General features: G+C 38.5%; 1 protein-coding gene across 1 annotated transcript in view; it reads left to right on the forward strand.

The window, feature by feature from the left end:
• Positions 1-25,220, forward strand: part of THADA (THADA armadillo repeat containing) — a 326,156-nt gene that overhangs the window by 48,836 nt on the left and 252,100 nt on the right. The window contains exons 21-22 of the mRNA XM_045980964.1: positions 282-439; positions 8,680-8,789. Of these exons, the coding sequence (XP_045836920.1) occupies positions 282-439; positions 8,680-8,789 (268 nt within the window). The remainder of the gene's footprint in view (positions 1-281; positions 440-8,679; positions 8,790-25,220) is intronic.

A 25,220-nucleotide genomic window follows, 5' to 3' on the forward strand; every position in this document is an offset into this window, starting at 1 on the left:
TGCTTCTCTCTCTTCCACTCTCCCTACTTGTGCTCTCTCTCTCTGTCAGATAAATAAATAAAATCTTAAAAAAAATTTATTTTGAAAATAGTATATTAAAAAATACTTAGCATGATTCTCATGCTCAACAAATGTTAGTTATTTTATTATGAATAAATATAACAATTGGTTTGTTCAAGCCGATTATTCTTGGGGAAATGATGAATAATCTTATTCTAAGAAACCTGGGATGTGAGTAATCAAGTGTCTAGTGTTGTAATCGATCCTTTTTTTTTTTTAAGGTAAAGAAAGAAAAACATGTGATGTAACTGCGCAGATGGTGCTGGTATGTTGTTGGCGGAGTATGAAGGAAGTTGCTTTACTTTTAGGCACACTGTGCCAGCTTCTCCCTATGCAGTCCGTGCCAGAATCTTCCAATGGATTATTAACGGTGGAGCAGGTAGGGGAGATACTTATTCCACCTGGCATAATTTGTGGTCATATAACTCAACATAAAAAAGACGAGTTTTGAACTTTTCTTGAATAAAATCATACAGATGTCAACTGAAGGAAATTCATGGTAGTATAGAAATTAGACCTTGCGGTATATTTCAAAACTGTGGCATTTTTGGAAATAATTTTATTTTTCTAAGTTAGAAATAACTGTAGATTTTACCTTCTAACTTCAGTATTGTCATTTTCGTTTTTATTCTTCCATTTAACACCTATAAATGTAAATGAAATTGTCTGTTTAGTAAAACTCCACAAACCTCTTAAATTTCATGAAGGAAAAAAAGTAAAATATTGGTTGATTATAGATCTCTTGTTTCCCACTACACTGATAATAAAGTTGTAGTCACTTTGGTTTTTTGGCTGACTTTTATTTTAAGACCACAACGTCAGTTCACCATCTGGGACCGTTCAAGTGACTTGAGTGCAGTGTTTACAAGAAATTAGCTTACCACAAGCATTTCATTTGGAAATATTTTAGATTTATTAGATTTCTGTTTTTAATTGATTCCCTCTTCCTTTCCATATGGTTTCAACAAATCTATTTCCCACCATTTTCCAGCAAAGATATATAACGCGTACTTTCATTTTTAACCTTTTTCAAATAACGATAATTTTTTTCCCCTAGGGCGTTAGAACATTTAAGAACAAAACAAATACTGTAGTACACTAAATGCTGATTATTTCTGTAATAACCATGTGACTAGTTCCATGGAAATAATGCTCATATTTTTATTCTCACACTCTGTGGCCATGTGCTTGCATCTGGTTAACAGCTGGGCCTGTGATCTTGCCAGGCCCTGAGATGGAGGCCAGCGGAGGGGAACAGTGCACTGCCGGCGTCGTTGTGGTCCTTACTCTCTTCCAACTCAAATAGGCGTCAGTGTCCTAGAGTTACTTGTAGTCATTGCTGGTGACCAGCTGGGGTGCCAGTGCTAGCATCTTTGCTGAGGAATCCAGCTCTGGTTAACGATTACTTCACGGATGGTCACCGTCTTACTTAGGAGTAAACATGTGCTGAAGTCTCTTCACTGTTCATCTCTTCTTTTCAAGGACAAGTTAAAACATCTAGTTTTGGGGGCTTTGTTGGATAGCGTTTGGGAAAAAAAAAAAAGTTCAGGGAAACAGATTTTGCTTTTACTGTAGTTGAGAAAGACCTGAAAGCTTCCTGTGAAAACCGTCTGGCCTTGACATCTTTTGAATTTAATTTATGTGGGAGAGCCATGTTGGAATTGAGAATTTATATAAAATAAAAGAGATGTTTGTAAAACAAGAACCAACCCCCTGCAAAACAGCAGCAACAATAACAGAGAGGCTCTTGTAAAGCAAAGAACTCTTCTAATGACTGTTTTCTTGAATAAAACATAGAGTCTTATTTTTCTGTAAAATATTAGTTTCTATTCTAGTGAGATTCAGTCATTTTTCCATCTCGCTGTTCACGTGGTGACATCACATTTTTGGTTTGAGGAGAAATTAGCTACTGAACGAGCAATCGAGAATGTATGGAATACTGCTGTTCCAACCTTGAAACCCTCCCCCCCTGTGGAAGACTTTTCTTGATTCTGGTGTCTTTAACTAGAAGAATTGCCTTAGTTTAGGAACATTTAGTCAATGAAAATCAAAGTCATCAGGAAATTAGCATTATTCATATTGCTAGAATATTCCTACTTTGAAACATCAAATTCTGCTCCATGAAATTCTTCTAAATTAAAAATACAACCATGTACTTAAAACTTTTGAGAGTTAAAAATATGTACATGATGGAGAAGAAGGGAATTTCCGTTGGAGTGCCTGGGCCCATGCCTGAGGTCCACCTTCCTTCTGAGGGCACAGTCACCATTACAACACGGCATCTTTTGTGCATCTAGCAGCAAAACTAAGAATTTAAAAGTCAGTACCTTAGGTGAGGGTGACCATAACAGATGTGCACAGACAGAGGCAGCGAAGTGACTTGTAGGCAGGAGTCACTTTGGGGGAGAACCTGGGACTTGGATTTCTTATTCCCAAGAATAATAATTAACAACGGTGCTCTGCTTTTTCTCAAGGGATGAAGGAGGCCCTTCCAGACAACCTAAAAATATTGACACTCAACCCAGTGTTTCTTTTACTCTCCATTTGCCCTTCACTCTTGAAAAAGCAGGATGATTCTATTATAATTTAAAATTTGATGCCTCAAATGCAGGCAACAGGGAGGATTTCTTTTGTAGCCCGGTGCCTTTAATCCCATCCTAGTTTGAGGGCCATTTGTTGAAGGGGTGGCCTCTGAAATCCTGCATGCATGAAGGTAGTTTCTAAGCAGCTGGCAGACGGTGAGATGCATTTTGAAGATTACAGTTCGCTGTGGAACGAGAACGACCGGTGCCCATTTGTGACTGAGTATTCAGTGCTATATTCACAGACTATTAGAGCTGGAAGGATCACGGGGATGATAGAATCCAGCCCTCTTGCACCAGGGCAAACTGAAGCCCTTGGGTGTTACCTGGTTTGCCCAAGATCACAAAGCTGGTTTGTGGCAGTTGCGGGACAGGAACCCAGCTGTCCTTTGCAGCCTGCGTTCGGAGACGGCACAGTGCTGCCTTTGTTCTGAACTGCTCATTTGATTTTTTCTTTAAATTTGATTTTCCCTATTTCCCCTACCCAACCAGACTTTTACAAGCAAGAGGACGGTAAGGCAACTTGCTACTGAGCTTTTTAGCAAATGATTCATTTCCCTAAATCACTTCTTGTGAAGCCGTGTGTCCTCCACGGCTTCAGCAAGAGGAAAATGTGTTCATTCAGAGGCATGTCTGACTTTCCTCCTGCAAGGTATTCACCTAATGAAAGGTTCTTTCATAATGTCCCTGTACAAGAGGCCGAGATAAAACCAACTTGGAGGGATGTAAGTCGAGACCTTTTTAAGAGTGGGCTTTTACACACAACCTTATCTCGCAGCTTCCGGCTGGTGTGTGTCTAGGTTTCAAGCTGGATGTTTTGCTGATGTAGAGCTTATGCTGGATACATTTTGTTGGTCCTCTTTCCAAGGGATGTTGGATACCCAGTGCCTGCTGATTTTTTTTTTAAACAACTTCCTCTTTCTGGAGTATCAATTCATATATTTATATATTTCCTATATAAAAATTCATATATTTATATATTTCAGTTATATTATATATTTCTATTTATATATTTATATATTTCTTTAGTATTCCTAAAAAAGAAGCTTTGGGGTAGATTCGTCATACCTGCTTTCACCTTCCTAATAATTATCGCCACAGAAATCACCTGAATAAAAGTAATTACCAACAATTAAAAATTAGCCACTTTTTAAAAACTTCCTAAGGTAGAGTCTGTTGTGATTTTTAGGATGGCTAACTGGGTTTACACATTTTTCTCAGTGTCTTTTGTTATTGTGTTGGATTTTCCATTCTGGACTACAACAGGGGATATATTTTTATTAGCACCTGTAAGTCTTAAAGAAATTGCCTTTTGTATTTTGCCGAAGTTTATTTTTTTAGAAATTATGAATAAGTATTCATTGAGTTGTACTGGATGCAGGTTACAATTTTTAAGCTGTGAAATGGAGTTAGACATGTCTTTTAGCCACCTGTTTATTGATCACCGTAGTCAGTCAACACAAGAGTGTTGTGGGAACATAAATAAATGTAATATGTGGTTCTCTGGCCGAAGGGCTTAGAAATGAAATGGGGATATAAGACAAATTCATTTTAAAAAGTTAGACTGAAGGACACCAGTTAAAGTGGCACATGGTTAAGAATTTGCTAGAAAGCAAAGAGTAAACTGCTGGTGAGAAGACGTCTAAATGCCAGAAAACTATTTTTTTTATAAAGATTTTATTTACTGAGAGAGAGAGTGTGTGTGCATGTGTCCATGCCTGAGTGGGAGGGGCCTGGCAGAGGGAGAGGAAGAAACAGACTCCCCCCTGAGCAGGTAGCCTGATGGGGAGCTTGATCCCAGGACCTTCAGATCATGACCTGAGCCAAAAGCAGACACTTAACAGACTGAGCCACCCAGGTGCCCCTAAATACCAGAAAAATATTATCTTTGTTGTTATTATGTAGGGGAGCAATGTTTGGGCTTTGAAGAATTTCCACCGTTAGTAAGAAATCCCTATAGTAGTGAATGTACAGTTTAAAACATTAATTATCCTACTCTCTTCTAGACTTTTATAAACTGTTCTATTTAACCTAAGTGGAATTAATGACATTCCTAAGGTTATAAGAAGTAGCTGTGTCCTAAAGTCAAAGTTAAAATTAAGGGTTTAAGTCTCACTACTTGATGATACAAAATAAAAACAAAAACAGACATTTACTGTTTGCTAGTCTACCAGGTGTTCTGCTAAATGCTTATATGTGTAATCTGACGTATTTCTCAGAATAACCCTGTGAAGGAGGTTCTAGTTGTAGCCCCGTTTCACAGGTGAATGAATGGCTTCATTAGCTTCTACGGGCAAGGAGGCTGGGTGGGGTTCCTGAACTCAGCCCTCCTGGCTCCAGGGTATCACAGCTGAACCACGGTTTTTGTAGAAATGTTCCTCCAGTGCTTAAATCCTCTTTGGTGTATCTGCTTTATAATGAGTGGAATTAGCCTCGATTTTTCAGCTGTCTTTCTCTGTATAAATAGAGGGCAAATTTTTTAAAAATGTATTTAGACTTGCCCTTTGTGGGTTTTAGGCTCTAGATGAGCATTTAGCACCCCTAATTTGTCCACTCGTGAATTGTAGATGCCTTAAGACATGGCATGTAGCTGTTTTCCCTTGTGGAAATTTATATCCTATAAATCCAGAACGCATGTTAATTGGCCTGTAGAAATGGGGTTTATGAAATTTTAGAACCAGGATCTGCTCAATTTAAAAAGGTAGTGACCAGAATTTACTTATTTACTTTTAAGACTAGAAATCAGTGTGCCCCCCCCGCCCTTTTTTTCTCTTTTACCTTAATTCCCTTAAAAAAAATCTTGAGACGTATGTTATTCATTAAGAAAATAATACATGAAGACATCATCAGTGTTTTTGTGAACTTTAGATAGGACCCTAGTAGTATCTAATAAAAGGACAACTGGATCAGAGCTTTCAGAGGACTTTTGAATTTTTAAAATAAATTTTAAAATTCCATTTCTGATTCTGGCTGGTGTCATTAATATTCTAAGTTGCTTGGGTCAAATCTGTTGTTTGTGTGTGGGGGTGTCAGCATGGCCTTTTCCCCTGTCCATTTGCTCGAAGACCATACTACCTTGACTCCTCCTACCCTTGGTAGTGGAATCCATGTCCATCTTGCAGCCCTATCTTCCGCTGTTTTCTAGTATGAAACCTTAAAGTCATGCAGCCAGGTCTGCTGATGTTCACTTATATATTCTGTGTTCATTCATATAGAAAGATCCAGTACAGTGTCTGGGCAGTAGGAGGGACTTAATAAATGTTTATTTATACCTTCTAGTCCCCCAGCCTTTTCCCATGTTCTTTACCCTTTTCCATTTTGGTCTCCCCAAGTATATCTAGTTCAAAGTCTAAACATGAAGCTTCGTGTAATAATTTATTCCAGAGCAGAAGGATCTTTCATTTCTTGGAGCTGTTAGGCATCTGATGGTGTGTACCATTCAGCAAATTGGTTTTGTCTGAACTGAAAAACCCTTGAGGACAGATGTCTTGTTTTGCCCCTCCCTGTCTACCCTAGCACTAAGCTGCTAAGCATTTGACTGGGTGCTAAAGAAATATTTACTGATTAGCGGACATCGTATACTCTCTTCAAAGGCAAAAATTCATAGTATTACCTAGGTGAGTTTGTTGGGAGGTTATGTTCAAAATGAAATGAGGGAAAACTCTACTTCTCACTTGTGTCCTTAGCACCTCATTCTGTTTCCTGAGGCCAGGATTACCTAAAATTGAGGTCCACCCTTGAGAAGACCATCTATTCGTCACACTTCTGAGATTTTTTTTATTTTATTCTATGCTTGTTGGTTAGGTTCCTGTAAACAGGGTAAAGGAAGCTGAAAATCAAATCTTTGCCTAAGATCTAGATGGTGAACTATTCTAAGTTCACAGAGGAGCACTTGAACAGTTAACATTTTTGTTTTCCTGAAGTATGTTTTACTATCTAACATTTTAGGAAAAAAAAAAAAAAAAAAGGAAGTTAGAGCCCATCTTTATGACTTGCTGCTTTTATTTTCTGTGACTTAAAATACCTATTCTTAGAAATCTTTTATTTCTCTAATAATAGAAATGATAGTCATAACAAGTTAGCTAAGTGGAGTTTCTTCTGGCCCTCATTTTGTAGGATTATTGAGCTTTAGATCTATCTTGGGGGTTAAGTTCAGGTTAAAGGCTTGAGAATTCTGGTCAAAATATACTCTGAAATTACTGAGAAAATGATAAAGCTTACCCTGACTGGTTTTGACAGGCAGTAGTATGTGCTCTTTAAAAATATTAAAAATTAAGCGTATCATCAGATCTATACCTGAAAACTTCAGCTGAAGAACAGGACCTGTCACTCTTGGGTTATTAAAGTGTTAAAATTGAAAAAGTCCTATTATATGCTGGTTTTCTGCTTCTTATTTCTCTAAATATATCACTCTTGGGTTATTAGAGTGTTAAAATTGAAAAAGTCTTATTATATGCTGGTTTTCTGCTTCTTATTTCTCTAAATATATTGCTTGTTACCTCTCTATGATCAGATATATTTTAAGTATGGAGTACATCTTTACTTTTCCTCTATTTGGAAACCCAGCACTGAACTGGATTATAGGTTATGGGCCTGTTCTGAACTTTTAGGTTTATAAACTTATTTTAATATACTATCTTTGAGGCAAGTATTATTGTTATCCCCAGTTTATAGATGAAGAAACTTGCCCATGGTGAGATGTTTAATTACACCTTGTACTGTTATCTCACATGTGTGCAGAGAACTAATCTAGTCACTGTGCTGAGGTAGAAGGTGTTTTAGGTGAGCATATCCGAGCTATCTTGGAACAGCTTGCCTTTCCACCATACTGTGATCTACTGGGGAGACTTGGATCAAGAGAGCCAATTATAGCTTTGGTCCTGAGCCTTATACAAAATTTGGATTTTCTAAAGTTGATAGCCACCAAATGTTCCTTGTATAAAAGTATAACTAGCCCAATTTACCGGTTAATTCTGCACAAAACCTCATCAGCAACTAACTGTTAGTCTTGCCTTCTTTAAAATAGTGATATTTGTTATTTGTCCAAACTTGCATGCAGAAAGGCAACATGTAGGAAAGTGATTTGGCAGCATTCTGGAAAATTCCATGGCTCTACCTCTGGGTGAAGCCTGTCAGTTTTCGATTTTCAGGACTCCCTCTGCACAAGTCTTGCATTGCCACTAATAATTGTTTATCTCTAAATGGTAATTATTGGGAGTGTTACTGTTTAATGGACTGGAGTTTCAGTTTGGGAAGTTCTGTAGATGGGTGGTGCTGATGGGCACACAGCAGTATGAGTAGACTGAGTGCCATGGAACTGTACACATTAAAAAAATGGTAAATTTTAGGGGCTCCTGGGTGGCTAGTTGGTTAAATGTCTCCCTCAACTCCCATAATGATCCCAGCATTCTGAGATGGAGCCCTGGATCAGGCTCCCTGCTCAGTGGGGCGTCTGCTGCTTCTCCCTCTGCCTCTGTCCCTGGCTTGTGCTCTTTCTCTCTCAAATGAATAAATAAAACCTTTTTTAAAAAATGGTAAATTTTGTATTATATATATTTTAACCACAGTAGAAAAAGGTTTTGTTTTGTTTTGTTTTTAAATAACAAAAAAAGGTAATTATTTCACCCAGGCCTAGGTGTGTGAGGCTTGTCACCTTGTGTAATTTGCTTTTGGTGTTGAGTGATATGAGCTGGCATAGGGAGGCAGTTCTAGTTTAACAGTTAAAGACACCCACTGGCGCCAGACTGCGTTTATGTACTGACTCTACTACTTACTTGCTGTGTTACCTTGAATAAGTTACTTGGCCTTTCTGGGCCTCGTCCCTATAGGAAAGTAGAGATGATAATTGTACTTATTTCATGGAATTGCTTTGAGGATTAAATATGATATTATAAAAACACTTAAAATGCCTGTCACAAAGTCAGTGCTAAATGGATAAAGATCGAGTTCTGAGCTCTTAATGGTGTTACTGACATAATTGTATCTGTAAATGTAAGTAAGCATAAATCACACATTTATTTTTTATTTTGTTTTAAAGGTAAAAGAAGTAGGAGATTACTTTAAACATCACCTCTTACAGTCCAGGCACAGAGGAGCATTTGAACTTGCTTACACTGGCTTTGTGAAACTTACTGAAATACTAAACAGGTAAACAAAACAAATATCCTTTTGTGTACATTTTTAAAAGACTTAAGTGTACAAACCATGCGCTCGAAGTGAAATTTACTTGTGTCTTTTGATGTTTAAAAGAATAAGACTTAGGTGGCTTCAAACTCTTGGAAGAAATTGTTTTCTTAGGTTTCATTGTATGATTTACTGCAGATGATTGAGTGAAATGTCCAAACCAAGTTGTTCTCCCATTGAAAGGTGATTTGCAGCAAACTCAAAAGATTTTGCTAAAAATAGCTTTGGAGTTACCATTTCTTTTCATTGAATGAAATGACTGTTTTGTCTGAAAATTACTTGGCATTTGGGATAAAATAAGCCTTCCAGTTTTCTGGATTTGTGTATATTACAGACAGAAACACTTAAGGATTTTGTGTTTTTCTTCATAATTTTGTCTTATAGAAAATTTTAAAAGAACAGTAAATAGACCAAAAAGTATCAAAGATTTTTCCCCCCTTACCTGGAAAAATACGTAGGTAGATTTCATATATTTAGCCAAATATGTTTTTTTGACATTATAGGTGGTGATAATTTCATTCATTCATATAATAGATTTCCTCCAAAGAGCTTGTAAGGAAACCTTAAATTACTTAATGACTAAGTGTTCATGGCAAGTGTTCTCTAAATAAAAGGTAGTATTTTCCAGGAAAACATTTCCATTGCCTGGAAACTTTTTGAAATGAAGCAGAGTTCTGCCAGTCTTGTAGCCTCAGCAAACATTTTATTTTGGGCTGGTAAGACATCTACTCCTTGAATATTTTTGAAACATTTTTTTCACACTCCTGGTAAAAACATTTATAGCACATTTTGCAGTTATGGGCTGCACAGAATATCTGTAAATGATAAATTAGAAAGTGTCCCTGACATTAAAATGCTGATCTTGAAAATATTTTATTATCTTTTCAACTCTCTTTCCAGTGTAGACATGACTTAGGGATATTTTTTTTCATAACACAACACACTTTACTACCTTCAAATCAGTTGTCAAATATGTATTGAATACTAGTTGTGTGTAGTACTGTGTTTGGTCTGGAGGATATAGTACTTCTTTATAAGACAAGGGTCCTGTTCTTAAAGAGCTTATTGTTTAGTATAGGAAATAAGCAGAGATGAAATTCAAAATATTTAACAGATGGTATGTCATGAGTACTGACTGGTCAGAACAGACACTGGTTCTAAGCACTCAGCATTGCTGTACGTATGGATGTGTGTTAGCTGAATACCAGCCTGGAAAGTGAGACCAACATACTTGAGCAAGATAAACAATCCAGTGTTAAATTTTGGATAAAATTTATTAATTCTGTAGGAATAATGGAGAGAAAGCAACAGAGATAGGCTGGTAGGACTTGATGGAGAGGAGGTGGCATTTACACGAATGCATGGGCAAGGTTTAAGTAGATAGCAGGAGAAAGGAAGAAATTTTGTGAGCAGATGTTCAGAGGCTAGAATCAGAATGGCATATTGTTAGGTGAGTAAATAAGTCGTCCTTGCTACTACATAGCGGTGGTGGTGATAGTGGTGATGGTGGTGGTGGTGATTTTATTGTACAAACATTAATCTCCTTGGCTCTGATCTCTTCATCCCTAAAGTAAGGAAAAGAATATTTGCCATCTTGACAGATCTCTGGTGGTTGTTGTATAATCAAGTTTGCATTATAAAACTTTCTACAAATGGAAACCATCAATGAAACTGGTGTCGATTGTAGTGTTGGTATGCAAAAGTAGTTTTCAGGTTGGTGAAACTATTAGGTTAGATAGATTGTAATGGCAGATTATAGTGAGGAGGCTCTGGAACCAGTTATAATGATCTAGATCTAAGGTAATGAGAGCTTCTTCCTCTGTTGATGGCCCTGGGAATGGAGGAGGGAAAGAAGTGGCATGTCAGTTAACATTCAGCCCCACATAGTAACAACTCCACTTACAACATAGTAAATGCTTAGAAAGAAGCTGTGGATTTTATTCTACTTATATATTTCATGATTTTATGTGTTGAGAATTAGGGCAAGGCTCAGCTGGGTGAGTCTTCTCAGTGTATTTACTAAGTACATTTGGGGGCATTGAGCTGGCAGATGAATTGGTCAAGAGGATCCAGGACAGCTTATATTCATATTCATATTATGGCAACTTGGTAGGATAGCTGGAAGATTGGGCCAGGTTGGGACTACATCTTTTCTCTTAGCATAGGAGTCTTAAGGTAGTTGACATTCATGTATGGCAGCTGGCTTTCCCCAGAAAGAGTTCCGAGAGAATCAGGCAGGAGCTTCATGGACTTTTTTCCTTTGCTCTCTCCCTCTGTTGCTACCTTCCTTCCTTCCTTATGGTCTTTTCTGACCTAGTCTCTGAAGTCTCATTCATATTCATTCAGTCATATTCTTCTAGTTATAAGGGAGTCTTAAGGCTAGTCCACATTCAAGGAGAGAGGAATTAGACTCCATTACGTGTTTGTTGGTGAAGTGGCAAGATCATCCTGTAGAAATACGTGTGGGATGGGGGTTACTGTGGTGGCCATCTTTGAAAAATGCAATCTGCTGCATGAACCAACTAAATGTGAGTGATGGAGGGCACCAGGGAGTCCACGATTGTTCCTGTGGTTTAATTCTTGGTGACCAGAACAACGGGATTAATGTTACCAGGCAGGGAAACTGAAAGAGGGAATTAGTTTGATAAAGATGAATACATTTGTTTTGTATGTGTTGTGTGTGAGATGATGATGGCATATCCTGGTGGAAATACATACGTCAGAACTTGGAGATAGGGAAATTAAGTTTGGGAGATATAACAGATATAGGGACGTAGGTTTAGGAGTTGTCATCATAACCACTGTAGTTAGTAGGATTGCAGTCTTCAGGGGACAAGTAAAAGGAGAAAAGAAGAGAGGACCAAGGACAGAGGCTTTTGAACAGCTATACTAGGTGGTTGAATGCTACAGTTGAAGGAATTCCAAGTTCATGGAATTCCAAGTTCATGGAGCAGGGAAACTAGGTAAGGCCCATGCCTGGTATCTCAGCCACTACTAATCTGCTTTAAAAATCTCTCGGTTTTCACTGTTGGCTTTTAACCAACCTGTTACGAGTTCTCAACTGTTGCTTCCAAACCAAGCGGTTCTTGTCCCTTCGGAGACATTTCAGATCTGCTGAACAGAATGTTTTAGAGAGAACATCTTTACAATGTGTGTGGCTTCCTTTTGTTTGGTTTTTATTTTTAAAATAAAATGTGTTTCTTTTGGATCCTTTTGAAAGCTTTTTATAAGCCCTTAAGTTATGAAAAAGTTATTTTTCATACAACTTTTAAAAAGTTTGCAGAAAGAAATCTGGGCTTTCATGAAAATCCACTGAAACAGAGGCCAACTGCTGGCTTACCCCTTGAACTACAGCTGTCCTAGGGAAGGAGGCACTTAAAGAGATTAATGGATAAGTAACTGAAGAGTTAAACATAAGCCACATTGTTTGAATTGGTTTTTAATAAAATTATTCAAAATGTCTTCAAATGTAAACTAACTTTGCTATTAAACAATCACCTAAGAATAAATAGAAGTGGGAGATGCTGTTATTTTTTCTGGGCATTTTTTGAAAGCGACACTTATGTACATACACACACACATACATAGTATGTTGGGTTAGTTTTCCAAAATACGATTTTCTTATATGATGCTTTTTATCTAGAATTTGATGAAACATGCATACTCTCTTCAAAAAACATAAGTACATGCTTAAGCATTTGATTGAAGTGATTAGGTGCTTTGAAGTCATAATTCTAAACTCAGGTTTCTGGTGAAATTTATATTTGCTTGTTTACCCTTTATGACCCTAGTATTTTAAGTTGTTCTTTCAGTGAAAAGGAACAGAATCTTAAAAGTAGGATGTTAGGGCAGAGACTCTAGCTTTCATTTGTACAACCATGAATTAATCCTAACTATAAGGGGACTAAATTGTCGACTCCAGTTCTAAATGTAGAAGGGAGGTTCGTGAATGCTTAATATTGCCTTATTCTGCATCTATTTGAATTTTTCTTCTTATTGAAATATAACTTAATCTCAGTTATTGACTGCAATAATTAGAATCGTTTTCAGTTATTGACCTGAAAAAATGAATTGCTGACATTTAGCAGTTTTTGTCATAAAATGCTAGTGCTGACTCATGGATGTCAACAGTGGTGGTAGAACTAATTTAAATATGTATTGAAAATTTCATCAGTTAATTACAGCTACTACAATCTAAATTCAATAGAAGACTTCTTATGAACAAATGAATTATAATAATGAAAAAATAATTTCCTCTGCTTTATTGGAGAATGAAAGACCAAGTCTCTAAAAAATGTGCAATTGAGCAAGAAATAAGTGTGGAATGTAATGTATGAGATTTTGGGAAAAAGTCATTCAACTCTTAATAATATAAAACACAATCTTGTCTAAACCTTTATTCCTGCCTGCTTTGGCAAACGTGTCTAATAAGACACTTTTATTTCTGAGTGTCCTATGAATTTTATTTAAAACCTTAATAATCGAATAAAGAATAACTGATGATCCACTCCAGGAAGCCATAGAGGAAATCCTTTAAATTCCCCATTTCTGTAGCAGATTGAAAGGATTTGTGGAAAACTAGGATGTTTTAATATTTAAATTCTGAATCTTGGTGTCTTTGGTTGCTGGCCCCTAAATTTTTATTTTTAAGCCCATTCTATAGTTGAGTCAGGTATTTCTTTCTTTCTGGAACTTTGAATACTTATTTTTAACGTTCTCATAGTAAGACTGAGTCATTTAGACAATACCAGAGGACTCTTGTTCTCCGTGATCAACCTCTATGTCAGTTCTGCTAGCAAAGTCCCAACGTTTTCAATATTAATTTTTTTCCCTGATCACAGGGAATGGTTATATTAAATATTGAGAGACCCAACAATCTAATCTGCCCTTTTAACCACTTTTTAAAATTCACTGTATCTTGCCCTTTCCCTATGGCCTTCTTATTGGCAATTCAATTTAGATTTGGTCATTGTTGTTACTGTCTATGCCTGCAGCTCAGGCTTCAGAATAGCCGGCTCCCTGATGCTTTAGCCTGCAGTGAACCTCCACAGTATTTGATGGTGGGGAGGGAGTGAAGATGACTTCTGCTGATATGCAGCTTTGTCACTGGCTCTCATTGGGGCAAATCATTTTTCAGGCTTAAAATTTCTCCATGCTTCAGGGTTATGTTACCTTTTCAAATGTGCACGCACATGCACCCAGTCTTCACGCACATCTGTCACTGTTTAGTTTAATTGAAATAACCAACGTGAACCCTGAAAAAATAAACATAATACTTGACCAGAGAATGAATGGAGTGGAGACTGTAGTTCATGAAATAATTGGGAGATTGGGAAAATCTGTAAGATAGGAAAAGTAACCATACTGAAAGAGTTTGAGGAAATGAAGAGAACATTTCTCAATTAACAATAGTGATAAAACTAATCAGAACTCAACAAAAAATAGCCCCGTGTTACCACACTTAGGTGGGTGGACAAAGCCACTGGAAAGCCACTTTGTAGTCAGGGAACCTGATTTACTGGCACAAAATAGTCTAATGACCAATTAGTTGGGTATACAGCAGATGTAATTTGATTTCAGTCTGCGGGTTTTTCGCTTATCTTAGAATACTTACCCACTATGAGGGAGATAGCTTTGTGGATAGAAAGTGGACTAATCTGCTTATGGAACAGTAATTTGCTCCAGGGATTTGCTCCAGACAACACAAAGGCCTGAACGACAGCGATGGTCCGCCCTGTTTACTTCTGTCACTTTTAGTAGAGATTCAGCTGTAGCACTTGACATGGAAAAACAAAAACCAAAAAACACCCCTACCCAAGTCAGCCCTTTTTTTTTTAAACAGTTTTTTTTTTAAGATTTTATTTACTTATTTGACAGACAAGGAGGCAGAGAGGCAGGCAGAGACAGGAGGAAGCAGGCTCCCCACTGAGCAGAGAGCCCGATGCGGGGCTCGATCCTAGGACGCTGGGATCATGACCCGAGCCAAAGGCAGAGGCTTTAACCCACTGAGCCACCCAGGCGCCCCCCCGCCTTTTTTTTGACTCTGTTGAACAGGAGAGTCAGAATGGTCTGATTCCTCCCACTCCCCATCCTCACCCACCACCACCTCCCTCCGTGTTTAGAGGGAAGGATACCGAGGCATGAAGTAGAGCTGAGCTCCAGCTACCAGCCTTATTAACAAGAGGACAGCCATTTACGCTCTCTGGGTGCTGCAGCTTCTCTGAGGAAGAGAGCTCTCTCGAGCCTCTTTCAGCTCTGAGCCTCCTGCTCATGGTACATGGCTGCTTTCGAGTCTCTGACTGGAGTTAATCTGGGGATTGGGCGCATGAAAGATTGAGGGGAGCTGGATCATTTTTAGTAAACTTCTTTAGAACTGATAAGCCATCTCTTAGGAGTATTTGTGGATTAATAACTTTTAGTGAGAGTTTCTTATGAAGAACCTTGAATCCCATGTAAGAAACTTATAATTCGTATGATGTCCTAGGGGACTAAAGACACGGTGGATTTTGTATTAGGTTGACATGGGAGTGAGGGAAAACAAACGGTCCTTCAGACAAGGAGGATGTCTGCTCTTTTAGTGGCAAGGCCCTCACTAGCACAGGCAGGGTTGGAATTCCCCACGGCCGTGGTTGGTGACCGCACAGAGTTGGCAGAGAGAACCAAGGACTGCTCCACTCAGGAACCTTTCCCTTTTCCTTGCTGACCTCTAGATGGTGTGATGAGGAACCAAAACAAACAACCAGAGTGGTTGCATTGTTCTTGGAGCCTTGCAAGGTTCCATTTCTACCTCTCAATTCCTTCATTATCATAAGGACCAGCAACTCAGAGGAGTTTTGAAATCACTTCCTTATAAATTAATCTTTCCTTGCTGGGGAGGAGACAGAAGGTTCACTGACTAGTCAGAACTCTAGATTAGGCTATTGTGTTTTTATAGGCACAGTGGCTTCACTGTTGAGAAGCTTAAAGTTCCAGCCCTCCTTTTCTACACCCATTTGTTTTGTTTTGTTTTGTTTTGTTTCCAATTATCTGCCAAACCAAAAGCACAGCTACTGTGCAGCCATCACCCACACTAGCTGTTCTTGTTTAATCATTCAGTACAAGGTTTCTTGAACATCTCCTGTGTGCCAGATGCTATGTTAGAAACGCTCTGATTGACCATGGAGAGTATGAGGTGATAGGCCAGAAAGTTGCTGTGAATCTAGAGAAAATTCCTAGGATCTGAATTTGAAACATTTAACTCTGTAGAACTAAGAGGGGCATGTGAGGACCTGAACAAAAGTCTAGGCCATGATGGGTTCATTGTTTTGTGGGGATGTTCTTATCAGGAGCTTTGGGTACTTATGTAATTTAAGGTCTCTGCGTTCTTTATTTAGAACAGTAACCCAGGTAATAATGTCTCATTAAATTTCAAAGCAGTTTTGTAATTATTTTATTTTCCTTCTTAGGCACTAAGAAATCAAGTGATTTGTCCATAGCCACACAACTAGTTAGTAACCAAGCTGGCACCAGAATCCAGTGTTTTTTGAAACTTCCTACTGCTTCAGAGGTTAGCAGTTCAACAAAAGCTTATTGATCACCTGTTATGTATAAGAAATTGTGATGGGTAGGCCTCATAGAAAAAAATAGTGGTAAGACATGGTTCTTGTTCTTGGAGGAACTTTCAGCCCAGCATTCTAATCTTTGGAATTAGGAAAGTAAACTAGGTAATTTACAAGGAGGAAATGTCAGGACCAAGAAAACTTTACACTTACTGAGCTTTCTGTCCCAGGTGATGGGAGGAATAATTAATGCCACCTGCTGGCTCTGATGGTGGCACCTGTTGTCATTAGAAAGCACTTTTGTTCATACTTTCTTTTCCAGTTACCATACCCCTCTTTGTCAAGCTGTTTGTTTGTTTGTTTGTTTGTTTAGAATGGCACTCTTAGCAGAGCTGCTAAGTTAGGGGGTGCTCATTTATTCAACAGGTAGTTGTTGAGCTCCTTATTGCGTGGCAGGCCCTGTTACAAGGTCCTGGGAAGAGGGAAGTGGATAGGGCAGAACATGTCCCTGGATCATGGAGCTTATATAACTGCATGTTTCTCTGGGACGTTTAGAAAATAATAAGAAATTATCAGATAGTGATATGTAGTTTGATGTGATAAAGTTTGGTGGTAAGGAAAAAAAATCTCTCTTTCCTTTATGCTAACGTAAGCCAAGGCTTGAAGGACAAGCAGCAGCAGCTTTTTCTGGGAAGCTTTCTAAGCAGTAAGGTGAAGCCAAATGAGATTCTCCAAATATGTAGGACTTGGAGAGTCCTGGGGTAAGGATTCTGGATTTTCTACTCCCTGGATATTTTTTTCCTGAGAGTCTCCAACCAAATGGATGTAAAAATAAAAAGTATTTTGAGAACTCTGTGAACATTAACAATGAATGGATCCCAGTAAGTAGTTTTAAGATCATCAACAAATAAGGTACATATGTGTGTTATAGCATTCTATAAAAGAGGGGCAGAGGAGCTAGATAGGACATCTGAGAAACTACATGAATGTGTAAAATAAATGGAGGTAAAGTTTTGTTCCCAGAAAGTGTACTGTATCCCTCCACACTGTTTTTATTCTCCTCTTGACTCTTTCCTTACCGGTACTTGGAATCTTAGATCCGTTTGTTCACTATTATCAGTGGATGATTTCCGGTTAGGGCGTGGAATATTTAAAGCATGTAGCTTGTGAAAGCTTGTTACATTGTGGGTAATTTTTCTCTTTAAAACGGTATGGTGCCCCACGGGTAAGGGTGTAGAACCCCCTCCCCACTCCAGTTCAAAGACAATAGTCTGGCTTGTTTTTTATGTCGTAGGCAGCTAAAGCTTTGCTTTACAAGACTTTGAGCTTGGATGATTGAGAGAACTGGAATTCCTCGTAACAGCATTAATATGGTAGATGTTTAGAGATGATTCTTAAATTACTAGATTATCTTTTTTGCACTTTGTTTGTTTTACCGTAACTGGGTACATGTTTTTCAGTTTCCTCTGTTTGAAGGAATCAAAGTCTTATGTCTTTGCTTTGAGTATCAGACCAGTACCAATTATTACCCCCTTGGTTGCTTGTGTGTCATTTACTCTGATGTGATACGCACTGTTTTAGGGTTCTAAGTGTGCTATCCTCAACAGCCAGACCAAGAGTGTTATTTATTTATTTTTTAAAATTATTGTTCATAGCTGCTTTCACCCAGGTGATAATGGTGATGACTGATGGTGTTGAGTTTGAGTAAACGTGCATCATTGGTTTTGTATCAGGATTGGGGACAGATTCTGGTTCTGACCCCCAAAACAAAATTTTCTTTTTGCATTATTTAGACTTACTGAAATTATTAGCAAATGAAAAATAAGGAAAGTGATATAAGGAACATGATAGGGTAAAAGTTTGACAGTCAACAAATAAATAGCTTTATTTTCATTGGTACTCGTTTTTCTCAACCCAGTAACTTATTTAATTGAATGAATTTTCATTTGGAGTTGCTCTTACACCTGGCAAAATAAAAGTCTGTATTTATGGGAAAAGAAAACGATTTTCTTCCTTCTTGTACCCTTAGTGGTAACAGCTTGGTAAATAAACTATTATTTGGGAAATGAAGATATTGTCAAAGGCTTAATATTTACTCAGTTGAGTTACACATAATTAGTTTCCTGGCAATTGAGTTTTGATAATTTTCTGGGAATTGTGTTTCGTATATTGGATTTAAATGTACTTTGCATTTAAAATGTGAAATTAAGGCACCTGGATGACTCAGTGGTAAAGCGTCTGCCTTCAGCTCAGGTCACTATTCTGGGTCCTGGGATTGAGCCTCATATCAGTCTCCCTGCTCAGCTGGGAGCCTGCTTCTTCCTCTCCCTCTGCCTGCCCTCCCCCTGCTTGTGGTTTCTCTCTCTGTGTCAAGCAAATAGAGAAGTAAATAAATAAAGTAAAATAAAATAAAAAGTGAAATTAGTTGCTTTGTGTTTGGAGGCGAAATAATTTCTTTAGGCCAGTGGTGAGTCATTCAGTTAATACAGGAAAGTTTATTAACAGGCATAAATGTTCCCGGTTGGTCAAGGGAATTGGAATACTTCTAGAATGAATAAGACACAGTTCACATCAAGTCAGTTACAAGTAGACAGTTATCTGCTGAGTGGTTTTTCTGTGGGATGTTTTAATTCTCCAACTAGCTTTCCATCCATATCACTGTTTGTTTAAAAGCTACTCTAACTCCTACCCTGATATATATTCAGGGATTGAAATCAATCTGAGGGATAACCTGAATAAAATGATTAGGAAGATAAATTTCTTTCTTTTTTTTTTTTTACTTTTTAATTTTTTTTCTCTATTAATTAATTTATTTTTTTCAGCGTAACAGTATTCATTGTTTTTTGCACAACACCCAGTGCTCCATGCAATACGTGCCCTCCCTATTACCCACCACCTGGTTCCCCCAGCCTCCCACCCCCGCCCCTTCAAAACCCTCAGGTTGTTTTTCAGAGTCCATAGTCTCTTATGATTCGCCTCCCCTTCCAATTTCCCTCAACTTCAGGAAGGTAAATTTCTTAAAACCAATATACTCTGGTAATACATTCCCAAGCCACAGTAACTTGCTTTCTGTATTATGTGTAATTTGGAATTTTTATTCTTTCTCCATTTCCTAGGGTGCCAAGCAAACTACTAGATAGTTAATAGGTCTTTTTTTTTTCCCAAATGAATAAATGAAATCCACGAAGCAAAGAATAGAATTGATAGTATATCTATCATGAGCAGATCGGGCCAGATGTGGAACAGAAACTAGGACAAGCACCTTTAAATAATGCCTTTTTCTTAAGCAAGGGCTATGGTGTCAGTCTATATTTTAATTCTCCCTCTGTCATTCACAAGCTTTAGAATGTTGGGGAAATTACTCAATTTCTCTTTTTTTAAACTTGATTTTAAAAAACTGTCATTAAAGATTTGAACATATTGGTAAGTCTAGTGAACACTATAATTAACAGTTGTATTGCTGGAGTAAGAGGTAGAGAGAAGTTTCAGGTAGAGAGAAGTCCAGGTGCTAAGGTCTTGAAAGGCCTTGATGGGGACTAGATGAGGACTAGATACTATAAGATGTAGTAAAGACTTTTGCTTTTATTCTGAGTAAAACAGGGAGCCATTGGAGGGTTTGTGAACAGAGGAGTGTTATGATCTTGCCTTTTAAAAGGATTATTTTAGGGGTGCCTAGGTGATTCAGTCAGTTAAGTGGTTAAGGGTCTGCCTTTGGCTCAGGTCATGGTCCTGGGATCAAGCTCCACATCAGGCTCCCTGCTTAGTGGGGAGCCTGCTTCTCCCTCCCTCTGTGCTGTTCCCCCTGCTCTTGTGCTCTGTTAAATAAATAGATAAGATATTTTAAAAAAAATAAATAAAAAGATTACTTTGACTGCTCTGTTGAGAATAGTCTATAATAGTAAAAGCAGAGAGACCAGTTAGGAGGTTACAGTATTATTGCAATTCAGGAAAGAGATGATGGCTTGAAGAGTGGTGGAGATAGTAAACAGTGATCTGAAACTGGAGGTAATTTGAAGGTAGAACAGACAGGTATGTTGACTAATTGGATTTGGTATTTGAGAGAAAGGACAATTCCAAAATTTTTGGCCTAAGATGTATCTTTTGTATGCTATGATGGGGAAGACTGTGGGCAGAGTAGGTTTTTAGAGGAAGGCCATCAGTTTAGTCTGGGGTATGTTGGGTTTGAGGTGTCTAAGAGATACCACATTGAGATTGCTCTGGGTTGACTTAACTTTGCAGAAGCATGTTCTTTAGAGTTTCTTTTCATGAGATCTTTGGAGGCCAACTTACTGTTTGTCTCAAGTTGTTTTTATCTTACCTCCACTTTTGAATGTAGTTTAACTGGGTATAGCATTCTGGTTAACAGGTTTTTTCCCTCAGTGCTTTGAAGATCCTGTGTCTTTTATTATTGCCAGTGAGAAACTTGTTTTTTTATAATTGGTTTCCTTTCTAAGGTAATCTTTTTTTCCCTTTCATCTTCTGTGTCTATTAAGGTTTTCTCTTAATCACAATTTCACTGTGATATGCCTAGGTATGGGTTTATTTATTTGGAGTGGATACTTGGAATACGCTTTGAATCTGAGGCCTTGTGACTTTCTTCAGTTCTGGAAATTGTCTAGATATGTCTTTGAGATTTTTCTCCTAGACATTTTATTCCTGCTTTATGTAACCCCTCTTAGATTATATTGGTTTCTCTCAATCTATTTAACGTATGTGTGTACACAAATACACACACATATACATGTGTGCATGTATATACTTTGTGTTTTTGTCTTCTTTCTATGTATTATTTTGGGTACGTTTCCCAGAAAACTGTTATATGAGACTCTAATGCCCTAGAATTCATCTGATCTGTTACTTTTTTAAAAATTTTGAAAGCACATTTTTATTTCCAGTGTTTCCAGTATCTTTGTTTTCTTTCTTTTTAAAGATTTTATTTATTTATTTATTTAAAGATTTTATTTATTTATTTGACAGACAGAGATCACAAGTAGGCAGAGAGGCAGGCAGAGAGAGAGGGAAGCAGGCTCCCCATGGAGCAGAGAGCCCGATGCAGGGCTTGATCCCAGAACCCTGGGATCACGACCTGACCTGAAGGCAGAGGCTTAACCCACTGAGCCACCAGGTGCCCCAAGGTTTTATTTATTTAGAGAGAGAATTATATATTTATTTAGTGCATAGATGTGAGTTGGAGGAGGGGCAGAAGAGAGGGAGAGAGAATCTCAAGCAGTCTCTGCACTGAGTCCGACTCTGGGCTCCATCTCATGACCCTGAGATCATTACTTGAACCAAAATCAAGAGTCAGATGCTTAACCCACTGAGCCACCCAGGCTTCCCCAACGCTGTTTTTCATAATTTCTTCCTCTTTTTAAATAGAAGTTATTCCTTATCTCTTGAGTATTTTAAACAGTTATTTCAAGGTCTTTGTCAGACTGCTTCATAAAATTAAGTTTCATATGGAGTGACTTTATTGTCAAATTATTGGTTTTTGGGATAGCTTTTCTAAATATAAAACATCTCTGTGTTTTGAGTTTTGATTTGTTGACTACATGATTAGGAGTCTTTTTTTGTTTCCATTTATTCTCCTTTGGCTCATTCCTCTCTATCAGAAAAACTAGATTAGATAGTGACATTTTGGGTCTCCCACCCAAAGTAATACTGGGGATATTACAGATTTGATCACTAAGTTAGTAGTCAGCCTGGTTTGGGGTTTCTCTGGGCCCATGACTTTTCCTACTGCTGCAGCTCTGGCAGTAGCCCCTTTCCAACTTCCTTTCATGGGAGAGGAAGCCCCTGAAATTTCCCATTTCCTGGGAGTGAGGTGAGTTACCCATCAGGAACTGACTCCCTCGCCATCATTGCTGCTTCTGGAGCTGTAACCCAGCAGATCACTGGTATCAGCACTCTTGCTACTTTGCATTTCTATTCTGTTTTACTAGATAATGATCTTGTTTTGAGCTCACTTGGTTTGGGGATTCTATTTGCATATTTTGGTTATTAATATGTGTTGGGGTGTGGCTTGTCAAAATGTAAACCACCTGTTCCATCTCTCTCAGTTCAATTGAAACTCTTTAAAGCTTGCTTTTCTCATAATAATAGATAATACTTATATATATATATTTTTTTTTAAAGATTTTATTAATTTATTTGACAGAGAGAGATCACAAGTAGGCAGAGAGGCAGGCAGAGAGAGGGGAAGGAAGCAGGCTCCCTGCTGAGCAGAGAGCCCGATGCGGGACTCGATCCCAGGACCCTGAGACCATGACCTGAGCCGAAGGCAGAGGCTTAACCCACTGAGCCACCCGGGTGCCCCAATACTTATATATTTTTTAAGATTTTACTTTTTTAAAGTAATCTCCACATCCCAAGTGGGACTCGAACTTACAACCCCAAGATCAAGAGTCACATGCTCTGCTGACTGAGCCAGCCAGGTGCCCCAATATTAGATAATAATTTTAGAAAACAACCTGTTTAAGAACATATTAAACACTTAATCAGGACAAACTCATTTAATCCTCCCCAACACTTTGATGTCATAGACAAGGAAAGGGACAAATAGGGAGGTTTCTTAACTTGTCCTGGATCACACCACTAATAGGTGACAGAGCCAGGATTCTAAACTAAATAACTTAACTCTGTAGTCTTTCCTCCTAAGCACTATCATGTGCTGTCCCACCTTTCATAGACTTGTTTGTTGCAAAGTAAGATAAGGTGTGAAAAGTCTAGTGTTGTATCTGATGTATAATAGACATTCAATACATGTTTATTTTTCTTTCCTTCGTGGCAGGCAAATATATTTTGAGTGTGATAATTTAAACAACACTTCTAAGTTTATTTTGGTTAAAATATAGCATGTTTCATTTTACTAAGAAGGGTAGGAATTCTATTATTGGACTAATTTTCTTGTGTGGCTGTGGGGGCAGGACTAGCCTGGGAGAGATGCAGAGCTGGGAAGCTAGAGAATCAGAGAAATAGGGTCCAGTGCAAAGTCCATACTGAAAACCAGACAACTGAAGTGTTCTGCAGAAAAGCCGGTGTGATCCTGGGGAATTCCAGAGCAGAGGACCGTGTGGACTAGATGGGAGGAGCTGGTGCCTTGAACATTTCCCAGAGCTCCTGAGGTTCCTGGATCCTTGGCAGTGGGCCAGAGAGGGCTCTGGGGAGGGCACTTTGCCAGCCTTTACTTCATTGAATATTCTTTAACGTTTATTTTCAAATTCCCCAAATTAACAAGGAGGATTTAGTCTTAGTATGTGCCACTCAAGGGAATCAATAGGCCTGGTTTACTGTTTATAATTATAATAGGCAAGAATCTAAATTAGGGAATTGCCCCTGGGGCCTTAAACTATTTCCTCAGTCATCTCATCTCTTGCTCCCTCAATCCCACACATACGGGCCTTCCACCATTCTGCCCGCACATCTTCCAAGCCCTCCCAGAGTCCACCCTGTCCGTGGCCCCGTACTGACCACCTCTACGCTTTGTGCCTAGCAGTTCCTTGTATAGTAGAGACTTCGAGAAAGGAAAGGGCCTTGTGAGATGTAACATTTAAAGGAAGTTTTACTAATTTGTATGACTAGGAAAAGTGTGGAAATCATAAATGCTTAGTTGGGAATATGGAGAGGGTACGTATATGTGCATGTGTGTCTATGTTTGTGGTATGTATGTTAGAATGGGAATCAGGAAAGTGCACAACCTCACTCTAACAGAAATTCTATAGACACGTGGAAACATTTTTAAGGTTAGAATCAAGCTGGAATTTTGATTAGGATGGAAAAGGAATTAGATCAAGATTTGTTAACAGTCACGAGCCCTTCTAAGTTCAGACAAGGAGGGATGATGCATGGTGAGGTGGCCTGCTCTTGTCTCGGACCTGCCTGCTCTTTTCAGATTGGTTGGTTTTGCTAGAACCTCTGTATGCCAGGTCAGGGAGGCTCAAGAAAGGTTCACGGACGGTGTTGAGGAGCATTACTGAGCTAGTATTTATCATTCTTGTATTTCAGTGCACTTGAAAGGAAAATAAGGAAATAGGAAAATACCTCTTATCTCTTACAGTTCCTTTTCCTCAGTTTTTTTTATTGTGAATCCCTACAGGAGACTTGACCTTAGACTGTAGCATTTTTTTTTTTAATTTTTTTTTTTTTCTTTTTTACAGATAGAGAGAGAGAGAGAGAGATTACAAGTAGGCAGAGCAGCAGCCAGAGAGGGGAGGAAGCAGGCTCCCTGCCAAGCAGAGAGCCCGATACGGGGCTCGATCCCAGAGACCCTGAGATCATGACCTGAGCTGAAGGCAGAGGCTTAACCCACTGAGCCACCCAGGCGCCCCTAGACTGTAGCATTTTTTATAAGCAAGTCCTGCATTGCCAATTATAAGCAAGTCCTACATTGCACTGTGATGGGGAAGAGAACTAAATGAAATCTACATTGAATCTTAGATCGAGTAGTTTTTCCTGTATTCACCTCTGTGACTCCAGTTTTTTTTTTTTTTTAAAGATTTTTATTTTATTTATTTGACAGAGAGAGAGATCACAAGTAGGCAGAGAGGCAGGCAGAGAGAGAGGAGGAAGCAGGCTCCCTGCGGAGCAGAGAGCCCTGATGCGGGGCTCGATCCCAGGACCCTGAGATCATGACCTGAGCCGAAGGCAGCGACCTAAGCCACTGAGCCACCCAGGCGCCCCTGTGACTCCAGTTTTTTTGGGTGATTAGACCACAAAAGATGACTTTTGCTTTGATTTTTTTTTCCCCTTTTCCCTACTCACCCACTGTGGAGTAAATTAATCCAAACATACTTTAAAAACTGTGAAGAATGAGCAAAGGAAGACCATAATCTGTAACTGTATCATTAGGACTTAACATCTC

This window comes from Meles meles, chromosome 16 (assembly GCF_922984935.1).
Source record: "Meles meles chromosome 16, mMelMel3.1 paternal haplotype, whole genome shotgun sequence".
In the NCBI taxonomy this organism is placed as follows: Eukaryota; Metazoa; Chordata; class Mammalia; order Carnivora; family Mustelidae; genus Meles; species Meles meles.